The 17262-nt window shown below is 35.6% G+C and overlaps 1 protein-coding gene and 1 pseudogene across 3 annotated transcripts in view; both read left to right on the forward strand.

The window, feature by feature from the left end:
- Window positions 1-17262, forward strand: part of GPCPD1 (glycerophosphocholine phosphodiesterase 1) — a 53787-nt gene that overhangs the window by 11191 nt on the left and 25334 nt on the right. For all 3 annotated transcript variants that reach the window (XM_028112995.2, XM_028112997.2, XM_028112996.2), the window contains exons 4-8: window positions 2238-2322; window positions 8414-8489; window positions 10389-10430; window positions 12417-12540; window positions 16193-16424. In XM_028112995.2, coding sequence (XP_027968796.1) covers window positions 2238-2322; window positions 8414-8489; window positions 10389-10430; window positions 12417-12540; window positions 16193-16424 — 559 coding nt within the window. The remainder of the gene's footprint in view (window positions 1-2237; window positions 2323-8413; window positions 8490-10388; window positions 10431-12416; window positions 12541-16192; window positions 16425-17262) is intronic.
- LOC148163581 (U4 spliceosomal RNA) lies at window positions 16107-16186 on the forward strand (annotated as a pseudogene).

Consider the following 17262-nt stretch of genomic DNA (forward strand, 5'->3'; position numbering starts at 1 on the left):
GATTTCAGTGTTGCGTATCTAAGCCCTTTGTACAAAGCTCTTTTTCAGAGTCTCTTAAGCTTCTCCATACCTATAAGCTTGTAGTGACAAGAACGCTGTTAGGATTTTTTTTTTTTCAACTTAGAGATAATTTGAAAGTCATAGTATTGTTTCCTAATAATGCAGAAAATGTGAGTCACTTGTGGTTTTATTTGCTCTTGTAGATTTTATGGTATTTGGGGGGAAGATATGAGGTCATTCAAAATCAGGCAGGTGCACTGAGTCTCATTGCTCCTCTTTCCTGACTTTTTGAATTTCATCAGATTATGTTCATTTTTTATGTCACTGAACAGTTCCGGTTCATTTTTTTTTTTAAGATTTTATTTATTTGACGAGAGAGAGAGAGCGAGAGAGGGAATACAAGCAGGGGGAGTGGGAGAGGGAGAAGCAGCCTTCCCACTGAGCAGGGAGCCGGATGCGGGGCTCGATCCCAGGACCTTGGGATCATGACCTGAGCCGAAGGCAGCTGCTTAACCGACTGAGCCACCCAGGTGCCCCAGTTCCAGTTCATTTTTAACTTTGCAACATTTACTTAGGGAAATGGAATAAAAAAACTCATTGCTTTGCTCTCTCCATCGCTTTTCACTTAGCGGTTCTTAACCAGGGGCGCACGTTAGACTCACTTGTGAGGGCTTTAAAAAATACACATGTCTAGATCCTACCCTTGGGAATGAGGAAGTAGGCATGAGAGAGGGGCCCCAGCACATTTTTCAGAGCTTCCGCTAATTCTGTACACGTCTGGCGCTGGCTTCACACACTCTGGCTGACCGATTTATGAATGAAATAGTGCTAGAAATTTGCCATTTTTTTTGTAGCAGAGATGGGAAATAATTGCACCTCAGAGTTGGTAGATACATCTGCCTGGAATGCTGTGTTGAAAAGGATTCTGAGGCTTATCAGGGAAAAGTGCGGGTGCGTGTGCCGAGCACTTGCTGTTCTTGTTTTATCGCAGTGGCCCTCAACTAGCCTTCTATCTTCATCTACTCTGTAAAGTTTTATCAAACTCCACGTGACCGGGCTCCACCCAGACCTCTGAAATCAGAGTCTCTCAGGGTGGAGCCAGGGCATATGTATTTTATTCTACCAGATTAATCTGATTGTTGACCATGGGTGACAGGTGGTTGTGGATATTTTGTTAGCAACCCAGGATTGAGTCCGAGTGAGGATAATGCCCTCAAGCCTGCCTTGGCAGAGCCAGGTGGGAAGCAGTGCTAGCCATCTGGTATTGGGGAAGAACATTTGGAGCTGCTGTTTATTCACTAAACTATTCATGCTGAATTAATGTTTGGGTAATGGTCTATGACAGTGCCTCACAAACTGAAGTGTTCATCATCAGAGTCACCTGGAGGCTTGTTAAATTACAGATTGTTGGACTCTCCTCCCAGAGTTTCTAATTCAGTAGGTCTAGGTGTGGCCTGAAAATTTGGATTTCTAACAAACTCCAGGGTGATATTGATGGTCCTTGGATCACACTTTGGGTAGCACTGGTCTATGATTGGAAGGTAATAAAAATCATTTATAATCATGAGTTACAGTGACTGCTTTCCCTGTTGAGTCAAAGCTTTAGAGTAGTAGTAGACTGTGTTGGCATAGAATAGGTCAGGGGAAGACACTGAGTTGAAACAATAAGATACAGAGCCCAGTTGCTTGGCTAGGGGAATAGCTGGAGGCTGGGCAGGACAGTCAGGATACAGGACAGTTGGGAACATGAGTGTAGCTCACCTGCCTCAGCCCCAAAGCCTCTTAGCAGCCGTGTACCATCTCTAAGTGGGAAGTCCGAGAAGATTCTGACTCTCGCTTCCACCTTCGTGCTACTTATTCTGTTTGGAATACTTGTTGTCTTCGTATGGCCGGTTCCTTCTCATTGTGTAGGACTACTTGGAGACTTTTCTTCCTCATTGAGGCCTCTCCTCCAAAACTTCCTGTCGCATCAGAAAAGTCAAATAGCCCTTACTGGGTATGTTTGGTGATTTGTTTGTCTACCCTCACAAGAGAGCAATCTGCTTAAAGACGGGGCTCTGTCTGCCTTACTCATCGCTGTGTTCCCAGTGCCTGGTGCAGGGTAGGCCTGGAGTATAATTCTGTGTAGGAATAAGTAAGTGGTATTGGTCACAGACCTTGCTGGAGGGATTTTATGAATTATGAAGTCTTTATGCATTTTAACTTGATATTAATGCTTCTGCTCTTTTTCCTCACAGCATGTTATGGAAAGCAACCATTGTACTCACTAGAGGGGTATCAGTTCAGTATCGCTACTTCAAAGGGTGCTTTTTAGAACCAAAGGTATGTTTTCTTTATCTAGTTTCCAGTTTCTTTAACAAACTTACTTCTTTTAAAAAGCAACTAATTTAAGTTTGGAAACACTGAAAGTCATGAGTTTGTTTTGATCAAAAAAGGAAAACAGAACTCTAGATTAATAATATTTTAGTGCTAAAAAGCAAGCAAGTAGCCACTTCAGAGGCAGACGATGTCTGCAGTGGAATTTGTAAAAGACTAATAGTAAGTATACTCTGCAGTATTCTTGTTATGAAATTGGTTTTAATGATAAATGAGTGTTCTCAGTAGCTGTGCTTTTTCTGTAACTTTTGTAAACCTGTTAGTAACCAGTTAAAAGGGTTTTCTTTTTGTTTCATTTTTTAATCCTTACGTGGTATAAATACATTTGAAGGCGTATATAGCCAGCTTTAAGTGAGTAATTATTTTAAAAACTTATTTCACAATAGCCATCTCCTTAGTGGCTGCATTTGTTTTAACTCCTATCAAAACTGAAAGTCATTCCTTTTAGATTTTTTTCAACCATGGTGTTGATAGTTGAGGATCTTTTCTGAAGGCCTTTGGAGTATCTGTAAAATCTGATCTGCTTGCTCACAATGATTTATTATTTGGGGATTGTTTTCATATTTAGAAAAGAAAAAAGTTGATTCTTTCCCTCTTATTTTAAAGATGCTTATTTCCTGAAAGGATTCTTTTCCTTCAGATTTTTATCTTTGAGCACACTTAGGCTGCATGTGAGCAGGGGTTTAGGCAGGAATCTAGGAAGCAAAACATGGATTAAACCGTTTTAAAATTTTATTTCCCTTTGGGATCATTGAATACTTGTTACATGTGAAAAGTGCAAGCAGCCGTTGTTACCTCATTCTCTTAGCCACCATTGTAGAAAAGAAAAAGTTCTGACAAAGCCACTTCAGCTGTCTTTTGCACCTATTACGTTTCTTATTCCAAGAATATATTGTAAATACTCAGTAATTAAAATTACATTATGGTTGATCGTTGTGTTGGCTTATCTTGACAATAGTCTCATTTTAATGACTGAAGATCATTTATTTGGCATAAGGGTTATGCATTGTGGCAGAGTTTTTCAGTTTAAATTGAACAGTTGTGCAGTGATAAGTAGGTCATGGCACTTGACATTGAAAGTTTATTTGAGGATCCTGGTATGTGAAATTTGTAATATGAAATCACCTAAATTTTACTTAAAGGGGCATTTGGACAAGAAAAATCAAAATGAGTCCTTTGGGCATAGTTTTCTAAAGTAAGACTGTTGTCAACATAGATCAAATTAAGCCAACCTACAGTATTTTCCCTCTTCATTGAAAATGTAACCAAAAGCAGCAAATCAGTCCAAACTGCCTTTCTGAAAAAATTGGCAAGAAGTCTGCTTACAGTAAAAAACAAGTTTTTCCCCTTGTAATACTTGCAAAAGTTTACAGTATGTGTTGGTGAGTGTGTTTCTTTAAGTAGGTGCTCTGTATCGTGTACACATGTACCGTGTGATGCAGGGGCTGCCATGGTAAGTATGTTTTTCATGGACTAGAGTAAATAGCTACATAAAATCCCATGCATATAGCTAGAGGTTTTTTTTTTTCCACATGCCAGCTTAAAGTGACACTTCTTTTCTTTTAAAAAAGTTGGTGGCGCTCTTTAAATGAAACATAATTTTAAATAGAAATAATTATGAAACTTTGTCTCAGTTGTGCATTGTCAAATGATAAAATAATGTGCAGAGAATCTTAAATTGTAAAATGTGAATTATTGGAATATATATTTTATGAATATAAAGAATGATGGGAAAGCAAAGTAATTATGAAATATTGAAAAGCTGAAATGAGTAGTAAGATTAATTTTGCTGAGGTAGTCTCCCCAAGCATTTGTAGAGCCTAAGCTAAAAATCCTTGTGGTCTTGTCACTTGATCTTTGTATTTCAGTTTTCTTACCTATAAAATGAAGGGCTTGGACCATAGATTTCTTAGGTCCCTTCCACTGCTAAAATTTAATTGCAAATAAATAAAATTTTACCATTCATATTTTCTCCTCTGTTTTTGCTCTTTCTGACATATTCTTTTTAGCTTAGAAGAGTCTTGAAATCCCTTTTCTCTCAACTTTTCATAGCTACCTATTGTCTTCTACTTTGTAGAATTAGAATGAGGTGTTAATATGTTGAATTTTAAAATAATTTTACAGGTGACAAATCAAAATACTATCTTGAACATAGCGAACAAAGGTTGTAGATATTCTTGGAATGAAAACGCAGGTGGGAGTCTGCAGATGGTCCATATAATTTCACATCTTCACCAGAAATAATTTTTCAGTGAACATCAATTAAAACTTTTTTTTAAAGATTTTATTTATTTGACAGAGAGAGACACAGAGAGGGAACACAACAGGGGGAGTGGGGAGAGGGAGAAGCAGGCTTCCAGCAGAGCAGGGAACTCGATGCGGGGCTCAATCCCAGGACCCTGGGATCATGACCTGAGCGGAAGGCAGATATTTAACGACTGAGCCACCCAGGCGCCCCCAATTAAAACTTTTTTTAAATCCATTTCCATCCTTCTATACTTGTGGCCAGAATTGATGATGTAACCTGATACTGAAATGTTAGCCAATTTGTAATAATGTTGTCTGTGATTTTCCCTTCATTTCAATGGAAATAGCTTTTTATTTTCCGGTAACTTCTCTGTTTCTTATTTTTATAGGTGTTCACATTCACTCATAATTAGATTTGTTATAAACCCTTACTTTGTTCTTAATCTCCCTTGATTTTTGTTTTAAATCCTTTAACAAAAGAATCAATCATCTATGATAAGCACATCATTGTTTATTTTCAGAATAGCCCAGGTATCTTACTTTGTGTAGTGGTTTTCTCAATAAAATTCTTCTGGATGCTAAATACCCTCAGCTGTTAATCTCAGACTTGAACCATCTCACAAATGTCTGTCTGCCTAGCTTTCTTCACCTCACACTTATTCATAAGTGACCATTTTTCTTATTAGTCTTATTAAAAATCATGATTTTTAAATGACTGTTGGTCTGGCCTTGCCATCATAGATAAAAATTCCTCAGAGCCCCTTTTACATGTACCTTTTTTTTTTTTCAAAATGTGGAAAGACAACAGTAAAATTTTAGAAGTTACATTTTTCATGATATTTGAAAGCAGTGATACTACATGACTAGTTGATAATCTTGCTACGTGGTTTGTTCAAAACAAAACAGACCCAAAACCTCAGTCTGCATATTGTTTCAGTGCTTGATGTAGCTGAGTGATGTCGGTCACTGTTTAAGAAAGCAGTCACTATGCTTTTCTTTCTTTGCAGAAATAGATTACTTTGTATTTTTATTAATATGCTTGTTTGGAAACATTTCAACAGTCATCTGATTTAATGTATGTTAAATTGTGAACAACTCTGTCAATACTATTAATGGAATAATGTCTTCGACTGATGATGTTACTTTTTTCTTCAAAGATCCACCTTGCACTTGACTCCAGAGTGCTTAAAATTATGGCAGCCTTTTGTAGAATAGAACTGTTCTTTTTTCTAAGATCTTGAAGAATGAATGAGTTTATTACATTTAGCATATTAAAAAGGATTGCATGTTTTGGAGTCATTACTGAGATTTTTAATTTCCCAGTGCTCAGGGCTTAAATGAAGTTCAGTAAGCTAAAATTGAAGATTACCTTCTAAAGTTTAATAAAGTAGTATAATTTTGAAAGTTCGCTGTATTTTAAAACTTGGTAGATTTTTTTCCTATATTATAACACTTTGTTGTACCAACAAACATGGATTTGTAGTGTGAACGCTTGTGTACCCAATTAGAAGTCATCCTTTGAATCAGCTCTTTGGATTGCTCCTCAAACGCTCCATTCTGTTCAAGCCTAAGTTATTTTATGCTGTGAGTAGTGGGTTTGCTACTAAAACAGATGAGGGTGGAGTTATTAAAATATTATTAAAATATGTTTTCTACCAAATATTTTATCCACAGGGCTATTCTGACATGATTAGACGTAGATATTGTAGTCAACATTTTGTAAAGTTCCCCTGACGCTGAATTGATACAAAAACAAAAACAAACTCTCCTTTCTTCTATCCACTTCTTATCCCTGCTGATATGTAATAGTATGTTCCTGGCACCCTTTGAAGTCACCTCTGGTTAGTAACTTCTGTAAGAATGTAGATGCATACCATCTTTGTAGCAAAGAGGAAATTTTTTTGGGAAGGGGGGTGTGCAGGGGACATGAGAGGAATGGGGGAAGGGTATAGGTTAGATCTTTCTGGCTACTCTCTGTTGCTAAGAAACATTGTTCCTTTCTTAATGTATATATTTGCATCTTTTCAGGATCAGAAAGTTTGATGTTTAAGAAAGAAATTCAAAAAAATGTGATGGGAAAGTCGTAGTAAAAAACATCTAGCAGATGTAGGATTAAATGTATCTTCCTTTTTTTAGTGTAAAGGAAATGAAATTCACTATATTTAAGATGAGCAGTTTCACAGTAAAAAAAAATTTTTTTTAAACATCTGCCCAGTCTGCCGACTCATAAGTTGAACCCTTAAAACAAGGAGGTATTCAGCTAGAGAAAATGAGGATTTGCTATCTTATCCCATTTGCTATATGGTTTGAATGAATATCTAATACTACTTTAGTTTTCAAAGTTCAAAAGTTTGCAAGTTTTAAAAAAGATTTCAACCTCTGGTTATTTTTAAGTAGCGGAATATCTCTTGCATTTAATTACTTAATGTGCCTAATTTGTCTCATACTCGTTTATTATCATTTGGCACATTTATTATTAACATTGAAACCTGTAAAATGATACAGAAGAGTATTTAATACCATCTAAAAGTGTACACAATATATAGAGAGAAGCTTATATGTTCTGTGCTTTTTGAGTATGTAATATATGCCTAGAAAAGGGCTTTTGAAGATTATGTATGAAAATATCAATAGTGATTATCCCTAAGTGGCGTGATAATGAATGATTTTTGTGTTTTCTTTTTGCTTTTTTGTATTTTATTAAATGTCTTCTGAAGATGTGAAGAGAAATGTAAAATACCTTGTAAGGTTACCGTTGAAATTTTGCTTCTAAAATGTCTATTTGACGGTTTTATTTTGGCACATAAGTTTAGTCAATTTTTTTTTAATAATTAAAAGAAAATTAGGAAGCATTTAGTTAGTAGTTAGTCCTTTAGGTGTACATAGGGACTCTTAGTTGCTAGTTCATTTTTGTTTTTAAATTGCTGTAGATGTTAACACAAAGCTTTATTTTCCCTTTTAGTAAGAGAACTTGATAACAGAAGACACTTAGAAGTTTTCATACTGTATGAGTTTATGAACTGTATGTTAACACATAAAGCTTTATTTTCCCTTTTAGTAAGAGAACTTGATAACAGAAGACAATATTAGAAGTTTTTACACTGTATGAGTTTATGAACTGTAAGACTAGATGGTAGTTCCCTTTTTGTCAGACTTATTCTTCCAATTTACTCATGCACATGTACTTTCTTTTAGGGTTTTCCTGTGCTTTTTAGAAACACTGGTTACTGTGATACAAGAAATCTGATGTTCTTCCTGTTATTTACTTAGTATAATAAAGAACTTTGTTACGCCCTCTAGTTCCTTGTGATCATTGATCTTGAAGTACTTGTACCTACTATTCCTACTATCGTAGAGTACAGGCTTTTCCCAAACACTTGGAGAGTTATTTGAGATAACTTTATTCAGTTATAATACCTCATTGACCGCTGACAACCAAGCATAAAGTATATTTGGTGTTAACTTTAATTTATGGGAACAGAACATCAGCTAAACATGAAAATTTCTTTGAAACAATTTGGAGTATTGTAGGCAGATTTAAGATGGTTTTATGTGCCAGTTTCATCTCCTTTTTCTCTGTTTACTGCCTCACTGTCCTTTTCTTCCAGCACTCATAATGTTTTGTGAGATGGTACATTCCTGATTTTTGGCATATAATATTGATAAATAACAAGATGAATCTTTTGGTTTCGTATTTAGTATAAGATTTAGGCCACAAACATCTAATGGAGTCATGGGTAGAAAATAAGATATAAGAAATTATTGCAGACGTTTAACTTTTAAATTGCAGACTATCGGTGGTCCATGCCAAGTCATAGTTCACAAGTGGGAGACTCATCTACAACCACGATCAATAACCCCTTTAGGTATGGGCATTAACTGCATCTGTTTGAGGCATATGCATAAAGTTACTAATATGCTGCACAATGGCTTAGTGGGATTTAATAAATTTTTATTCTAAAGTTTAAGGTCAATGCATTGTCAGTACTGCAAATTTCACTTAGCATATCATGGATCTTTTAAAACTAAACAGTTCTTAATTGCCTTTCTTTATAAACTGTTACAAATGCTTGCCAAGTTATTTTTATTTGGGGGGATTAGATTAATTTATTGTGGAATATTTATTTTCATTTGGAGTAGTTAACAAAGTTTGTAAAATAACATTCTTCTTGACTGAGCATCCACAGCTTTGATTACTTGCTTAGAGAGCTTAGAGAACATTTGAGGAAAAAATTAATCCAAAACAAAGATTCTTAAATTTTTAACTTTGAATAGTAAGAGCAGTAGAATAAGTTAACCTATTTATTCTGTGTGTTTTTTTTAACTAATAAATCCTTGATTAAACTTGTATGAATGCATTCAAATTTCTTGGTTGTAGCATACATATTTTCCTCCTGATTTACTTAAATACCTGCTGGCTATGTTAAAATTGTTACTCAGATAGTTGGTTTTCTTTTGTTCTTGTTTTTGTTGTTTTTTTTTTCCCTAAAACATCATTCAGTTTTCTTGTGCCAAAAAATGGCATTTCTCTTCATACAAGTATTTTTAAATGTCCTTTTCCATACGGAGATTAAAATTTGAAGTTCATTTCATATACATAAATTACCCACTTGGACTCATCTGTAAATTCACTCATGCTGAGAACTGTATCTTTTAGTTTCTAGAGAAAATTAGAATTTAAAGATATTAAATGGCTTGCTAGTAGCTATCTTAGATTAGAAAGCAGTGAGAGATCCTGCTTTACCCTGTGGCAAGGACACGTCTTGTTTAAACAGATACTTCATTCCATCCTCTTTATTGGATTTTCTTTTTATGTTTTAATACATTTTTGATAGTATATTTAGAATTTTCATGAATAGTGTACTTTAGAATTACAATAGTCCCATACTGAGGTTGGAAATTATTAGGTATTAAACATTTAAAAAATAATTTGCGTTTGGAAGCATCTTGCAGTTAAATATATTTTCTTACTGTGAGAAGTGGAATGTTTGTTTCTGGTCTTTAAAAAATTAATTTTATGCTTTTGGGAAACATAACCTCTAAACTTAAGAGCTGTATGAAATCTACCAAGAATCTTTATTGGGAACTATCACACCTATTTTGACAAATATTTCGGGCTTAATATTTAAAGTTAAACTGGGAAAGGAAGTAGCAGGGAAGATCATTAGTGTTTTACTGAAGAGGGTGGGGCTTACCAGCTTTTCTTATTTAGCAGAAATTTCTGTTAGAAGGGAATGTGCTAGGACTTATTCTTTTTGTAGTTCTTCACAGCTCTGTATATACAGGTAAGTTTGTGCTGTTTCTAAAGCTTGTAGCTGGCTATAGAGAATAGTTGGGATTCGAGGAGAGTTACGTTTTAGATAGTTCAGAATATGCACTACATAAGAATAAGCATTTTAATTGTGCCAAGACCTTTGGTTTAAAAAATCAACCAGGAGATATTGTTGTCCAGCAGCCTGTCTCATAAATTGGTGGGTGTAGAGGTTTGTTCCAGGGCCTCTAGAGCACCTCTCTGAGGAGTCTTCTTTCCCTTCCTTGTAACACCACGAATCATCACCAAGTTTGTAAGAACTTTTACTGTTCGATTACCTCCTTAAAAGGGAATTCTTGATTGAGGGCTACAATAAATATGCTTATTCACTTTGGGCTGCTTTTAAACTTTAGATTTCATATTTTAAAAATCCTTAATGTGGGTAATTTCTCAGTTGTTCATTCTGTATACATCATGAATTTTAACTGGTTTTTTTATTTTCCTTCAATTCTAGAAAGTGAAATTATTATTGATGATGGACAATTTGGAATCCACAGTAAGTGAGACTTAGTTTTGACAATTTTTACTGATATGATTGAGATGTTACCTTACATTTCATTAGAAACAGCACAGGGAAATAAGACTGTATGACAGTGAAAATAGAGACTAGATCCAAGAAACAAGTACATTCTGTTAAATAATAGTTTCCAATATAATCCTTAAGCTTTAAAAAGTTTTATCCTTTTCGTTTTTATTTGGTGACTTCAGGTGTATGAATTAATATACTTAATTTAAGAATATACTTAACTGTTAATATATCATCACTTTTTAACCCTTATGTTTAGTATTAATGTTTCTGAACATTCTAAACTCTTTTAAGCTAGGTTTGTGCATTTTGTGTGTGTATGCACATACAGTAAAATCCAGATTAAACAAAATGTTCCAGTAATTCTCCTGAGACTTTAACAATTAATTTACAGTAGAATAGACAATCCTTTTACTTTTAAGTATGTTGAAAATGTCATACATTCATGTATTTTTCTGCTTCACTAAATACTTTATCCTGAGGGTTCATGTTGTCTTCGGTGACTGGAATTCTCACAGTAGAATAGTGTTATCATGGTAGAACTGCATTTTTATTTTAGATCATATACTATAGAAGTCAAAGATACAAAGGGGGTGAGCAGAATGTGTGCTTGCACTGACTGTGAATCAGAGATAAATTGCTGATACTAGGTGCCTATTTTATGCACCTGAGAAATGTACATGCTTTGGCAATATTTGGATAGGAATTAAATTTCTTTTCCTTAATTTTATTTGAGATTATTTATATAACATTATAAGGTAGTCTAAAATACTTGCATAGCTTTAGTTTTAGTGCTTTAGAGTCTTGTTCTCTTTATTTACAAAAGATGGTATTTATGCTACATGTTTTAGAGAGCTTGTTGGATGGAGAAGTAGCTTTCTCATGTTCTTAACTGTATGTAAGGCAGGACATCATATCCCTCTATTGTATGTTAATATCTATGCAGTTATAAATGCAGGCATTTCTTTCCTCTTTTGTAGTTCTCTTAAACTCAGCTTTAGTTAGCTGTCAGGGTGGAAAACCGTCTCTCCAACTTTGTCCATTTCTGAGAACAGTTTAAAATTAAGAGAGGATAGTGGTTTCTCTTTATTTTTTAAAATTTGATAAGTATTGAACCTCTTGAAGTTATACCTAAAGAGAAAAACTTCTGGTTTTTTTTTTAAGTCCTGTTGATAAAAAAGTTAGGTCCAAAACAGTTGACAGCTCTCTGGTATTTATGAACATTTTATGACATATGTTAGCAGGAAACTTCAAGTTAAATAATGCTAACACAGTGTTATCACAATCCTGCCATTTATGTCAGAACTTATAAAGGTGAGAATACAAAATTGGCTCACAGTTTTGTTCTTAACCTTCTCATGTCTCAAGCTCCAGCTTTAGTGGTAGAACTAATTTCAGCTGAATAACTCATATGATGCTTTCGAAGCGTGACAGCGGTCCTCCGTGGAACAACCGCTGGGTTAGAGCCAGTGAGGAATGTGGTATTCTTTCAGAAATTGATGCTATTACCTCGATAATGGACTCAGTACAAAATTTCAATTTCCTTAAGTTCTTAAATGTGGCTGCTTGTTTGTTTTTTTTTTTAAGATTCTATTTATTTATTCATGAGAGACAGAGAGAGAGAGAGAGAGAGAGGCAGAGGGAGAAGCAGGCTCCCAAGGAGCAGGGAGCCCGATGCGGGACTCGATCCCTGGGATCATGACCTGGGCCGAAGGCAGACGTTTAACCGTCTAAGCCACCCAGGTGCCCAAATGTGGCTGCTTGTTAACATTGAACTTTTTTCCCCCCTACTTCATATAAAAGTTTTTGAGTGATAAATTTAAGACCCCCGTGGGTTTGCTTTGGAGAGAAGTTCCAGTGATAACATAAACTGGGTGTATTAAAATGTGAACATGAACTAGATTGTTTCAAAAAAGTATGTATAATAATTACTGTTCTTTATATTTACTCTGCCAGATGGTGTTGAAACTCTGGATTCTGGATGGCTGACATGTCAGACTGAAATAAGATTACGTTTGCATTATTCTGAAAAACCTCCTGTCTCAATAACAAAGAAAAAATTAAAAAAATCTAGATTTAGGTATGACCATGTGTATTTGTTACTTAGGCTACTTATTTTTACTAATGCTGTAGATTTCTGACCCATTTGTTTTTAGCCTTTAAGTGCATAAACTAAGAACATAACACACTTATAGATGTTACATTTTCTTATTGAAGGGTGTTGTGAGTATGAACTGCTTCCCTGACTCAGATTGTTCCAGTTAAACGCATTCTCTTAGTATTAATTGCTAAATTTGAAACGAGAAAATTTTCTTTCTATATAGATAAGTGATTTCCAAGTGTATGTATCTTTGTGGTTTCTACCATTCAAAATTTCTTTTCTTTTTTTTTTAGGATTTTGTGTTTATTTATTTGAGAGAGAGCGAGTGAGAGAGAGAGAGAAAGCATGTATGTGAGCTGGGGGAGGAGCAGAGGGAGAGAGACAAGCACATTCCGTGCCGAGATCCCATGATCCTGAGATCATGACCTTAGCCAAAACCAAGAGTTGGACATTTAACCTGCTGAGCCAGCTAGGTGCCCCCATTTAAAATTTCTTAGTGTAGCAATAGTTTGTTTTAAAATTGATATGATAGAAATGAATTTGTGCTAAATCAGGGAATAATGGTATAAACAGAGAAAAATGATTATTGGAAATATCCTTCAGTGTTCTAAAGTGTTCCTGTGGCTTGAAAATGAAAATTTCATGAAGAAAGGTAGCAGTGATCATGGCAGTTCCAGATTAGTTTCTTCTTACTCCTATATTAAGAATAGATTTCAAGCGTTGTGTAAATAGCTACATAGTGAGTAACTTTATTTTTCCGTAACGTCATCATACATACCTTTAAGTGAGCTGGCTTCTCAATGACCCAGGCAGCCCTGTCATTTGAGTTTTTGTAACTTACGGACTGAGAGTTGTAAGTCTTGGTATGTAATGCATCCTTTTCTGACAAAATGTCAGGGCTGGGTTGAAAGGGCCATTTTCAGCAACCAAAGTAATTAATAATACAATACTTAGTGTCTTTGTAATAAAACTTACAAGATACTGCAGGTAATAACCCAAAATGTTTTGTAATAACTGCTTAAATATTGTAGTACTTATCCCAGTCATAAAATTAAAAAGGGAAAAGGGTGAGTAACACTTCACAGTCCTTTGCATTGGTTGTTCTGAGAGGAAGCGGAAGGTTTTGGGTGTATCTTATCTTTGTGCATAGCGTTTCTAGGCCTTTTTCATACATAGTTGAATCCTTTTTTTCTTCTAAACTTTATTTATTATTTATGAGAGAGAGAGAGAGCGCACCCACATGAGCCCTCCCGCCCCCCCCCAAGCTGGGGGGCGGGGGAGGGGCAGACTGGGTAGCTTAGTTAAGCCTCTTGAGTTTGGCATGTATTGATCTCAGGGTGGTGAGACTTGGCTCTGCGCTTGGGGTGGAGTGTGTTTAACATAATTGAATCTTATTTACCTGTGAAAAGAAATTGTGTTACAGCTATAAAGTGTCTTCTTAGAATAAGAACTTGAGGGGTGCCTGGGTGGCTCAGATGGTTGGGCGTGTGCCTTCCGCTTGGGTCGTGGTCCCTGCTCAGCTGGGAGCCTGCTTTTCCCTCTCCCTCTGCTGATCCCCCTGCTTGTGCTTTGTCTGTCAAATAAATAAATAAAATCTTTAAAAAAAGAAAAGAAAAAGAATAAGACCTTGAAATAAGGGTGGCTGTAGAAGATAAAGATTAAACCAGATGGTTGGTTGGGCTTATGAGGATTTTTTTCTTTCCTTGACTTTAGTTAAGAAATTAATAGATAATTAATGGTTGGGTTCTGCTTGCAAATTTCTGATTGCAAATGCATACTGAGTCCTATACCATTCTTGTTTATATAGAAGTTATTTTGAGGGTTAGTATATATTATTGTGTTAATCAGGCTTAAATTGGAATATTTTTGTATAACCAAACTTTGGTGGGCTCTACAAATTAAATAACTGATTGCTATTGAAATAATTGTGTATGGGGTACCTGGCTGGCTCAGTCTGAAGAGTATGTGACTCTTGATCTCAGGGTCGTGAATTTGAGCCCAATCTTGGATGTAGAGATTACTAAAAATATATATATATATATAATAGTAATATAAACTATTAAAAAATTGTGTATAACTAGAAATTTGTGTTCTGACCACCTTTTCCCCCCAAATTCATATTTAGTGATAAACTAAACCTTCATGGGGTAGGAAATAAATTGATCTGCAAGAATATCAGGACTTTAAAAACTTAGCAACAGCTTATGCATTTTATTTATTTATTTATTTTTTAAAGATTTTATTTATTTTTTGACAGAGAGACAGCGAGAGAGGGAATATAAGCAAGGGGGAGTGGGAGAGGGAAAAGCAGGTTTCCTGCTGAGCAGGGAGCCCAATGCAGGGCTCTATCCCAGGACCCTGGGATCATGACCTGAGCCCAAGGCAGACGCTTAATGACTGAGCTACCCAGATGCCCCTAGCTTATGCATTTAAATAAAATATTAGACATGCTGTTCTTTTTAATGAGAAAGAACCAGCAAGTTTATTTTTTTTTATTATCAGCAAGTTTTAAGCAAGTTTCTCCTTTAGTTGACTCTCTCAAAGTGGAAAGACAGATTATAACCATTATAGAGCTATTTGAAGAAAACCTTTAACATAAATGACAAATTTTTTCATAAATCCCTTTAAACTTGAATTTTTTTTTTTGTAAATGCACATTGCTGTTAGCAGAATAGTTATTTTTATCTTTGTGCCTTTCTTGCTTATTTATTACTGTCCAAATGTGGTCTCTCTTCATATATCCTGGTAGAGAATGTTCCTTCAGGTTCACTAATAGAATCAGTTATCCAGAACTATTCTTTTATTTTTTAAAGATGTTATTTATTTCTTTGAGAGAGAGAGAGAGCAAGAAAGAGAGAGCACGAGCCGAGTGGAGGGGCAGGGAGCCCCGTGTGGGGCTCGAACCCAGGACCCTGACATCATGACCTGAACTGAAGGTAGACGCTTAACTGACTAAGCCACCCAGGCGCCCTGTTTGTTTCATTTAAAAAGTACTTATATGTAAATACATACACACATGTAAAAAGTGTGCATGCATACAAATAATGCAGTATATCTTTTTTTAATAATGTACTTTTCACAGAATACCTGGACTCACTGTGGTAAGGTAGAAGAAAGGTGAAAATTTTTAATTTACAGCCTCCAACTCTATAGTCTTTTTATGTACACTAAAAATATGATTCAGTTTGGTACTTGTTTTATACATATATTCTTTTGTGAGACTTTTCAAAAGAAGTTGAGATAGCCAGTTAGAAATGAGATAATAGTAATGCTTCTGTAGAAAAAGAATTACTGAAAACAACCTTGGGCATAATGAACATTTATCTTGTTTTAATTCTTTGCAGAAACATATGTAGATAAAAACATCAGTATATTATAAAACATACTAATGCCTTAACCAGTAGTATGTGTAGTCTTGCATAATACCATATTTTTGTTACTTAAAGGATTAGTATATTCAGGGAGCACTTTTTTAAAGTTGGCGTTTAGGTAACACTTGTATGAGTTTTCCTTTTCCATTTTTTTGCATTTCATTATTTTTTCCAAGCTTTGCACAGTGGCAGGATCGTAGCCAATGAGGTTTATCCAAGGTGTGATTATTGCTAATTCATGATTTTTTCCATTTGTGTAGGGTAAAGCTGACACTAGAGGGCTTGGAAGAAGATGATGATGATAGGGTATCTCCCACCATTCTTCACAAAATGTCCAATAGTCTAGAGATATCCTTAATAAGCGACAATGAGTTCAAGTGCAGGCATTCACAGCCAGAGTGTGGGTACGGCTTGCAGCCCGATCGTTGGACAGAGTACAGCATACAGACAATGGAACCAGATAACCTGGAACTAATATTTGATTTTTTTGAGGTGAGTAATTATTTCACAGAGGGAGTTGAGAAAGAGTGCAGGCATGAGTTTATTTTTATATGTTTTGACTTTTATTTTAGTCTGAGTGTAAACCCATGATTCATACATCCTTTCAGATGTTTGTCTCTACATTTTAGCAGGCTTAAAAAACTTGGAGTTGATAGACTCAGTACTATAAAAAAAGTTCAGCTGAATTGATGTTTTCGATCAAGACCAGATGTCTTAATATCTGTGCCTGTTTTTTGTTTTTTTTTTAAACCAACGTGGGGCTTGTACTCACAACCTTGAGATCAAGAGTTGCGTGATCGACTGAGCCAGCCAGGTGCCGCTGTGCCTATTCTAAATATCAATGAATAATATCCAAAGGAGCCTCCAAGAATAAATAGAGGGACGAGCGGACTGTATGACTCTTGATGAGCCGCCCAGTGTAACTAACATGATTGAGTCCTCCTCATGACTGAAGTCTGTGGTTTATTGAGGCATTTTTATAATAAGAATTCGTAACAGCGGACTCATTTTTACAACTTTGCTTGATAGTATAAATATGTAGCCAAAAAGAGTTGCTGTGAAAATTGTGCCAGGTTGTTCAGAATCTGCTACCGGCTTTCCAGAGCTCCTTGCGACTCAACACGAGAGCCCTCTGGCTTGGGGCTGTTCAGGGGTTCTCGTCTTCATAAGTCAGGCTGGGTCCTTGGCTAAGGTCCTCGCTTTACTGTGCCCAGCTAGTGGTTCTGTGTACTGCTTTCCTCAGACTCTGGCTCTTTGGCACTTCCACTCCCATTTCCATTAGACGAGAGACCTAGCCACAGTTTTGTGAAAATAGCAGAATACAGGATGG

Source organism: Eumetopias jubatus, unplaced genomic scaffold (genome assembly GCF_037043125.1).
Source record: "Eumetopias jubatus isolate StellerSeaLion01/CBP00866 unplaced genomic scaffold, mEumJub1_p1.0 scaffold_9, whole genome shotgun sequence".
Taxonomy (NCBI): Eukaryota; Metazoa; Chordata; class Mammalia; order Carnivora; family Otariidae; genus Eumetopias; species Eumetopias jubatus.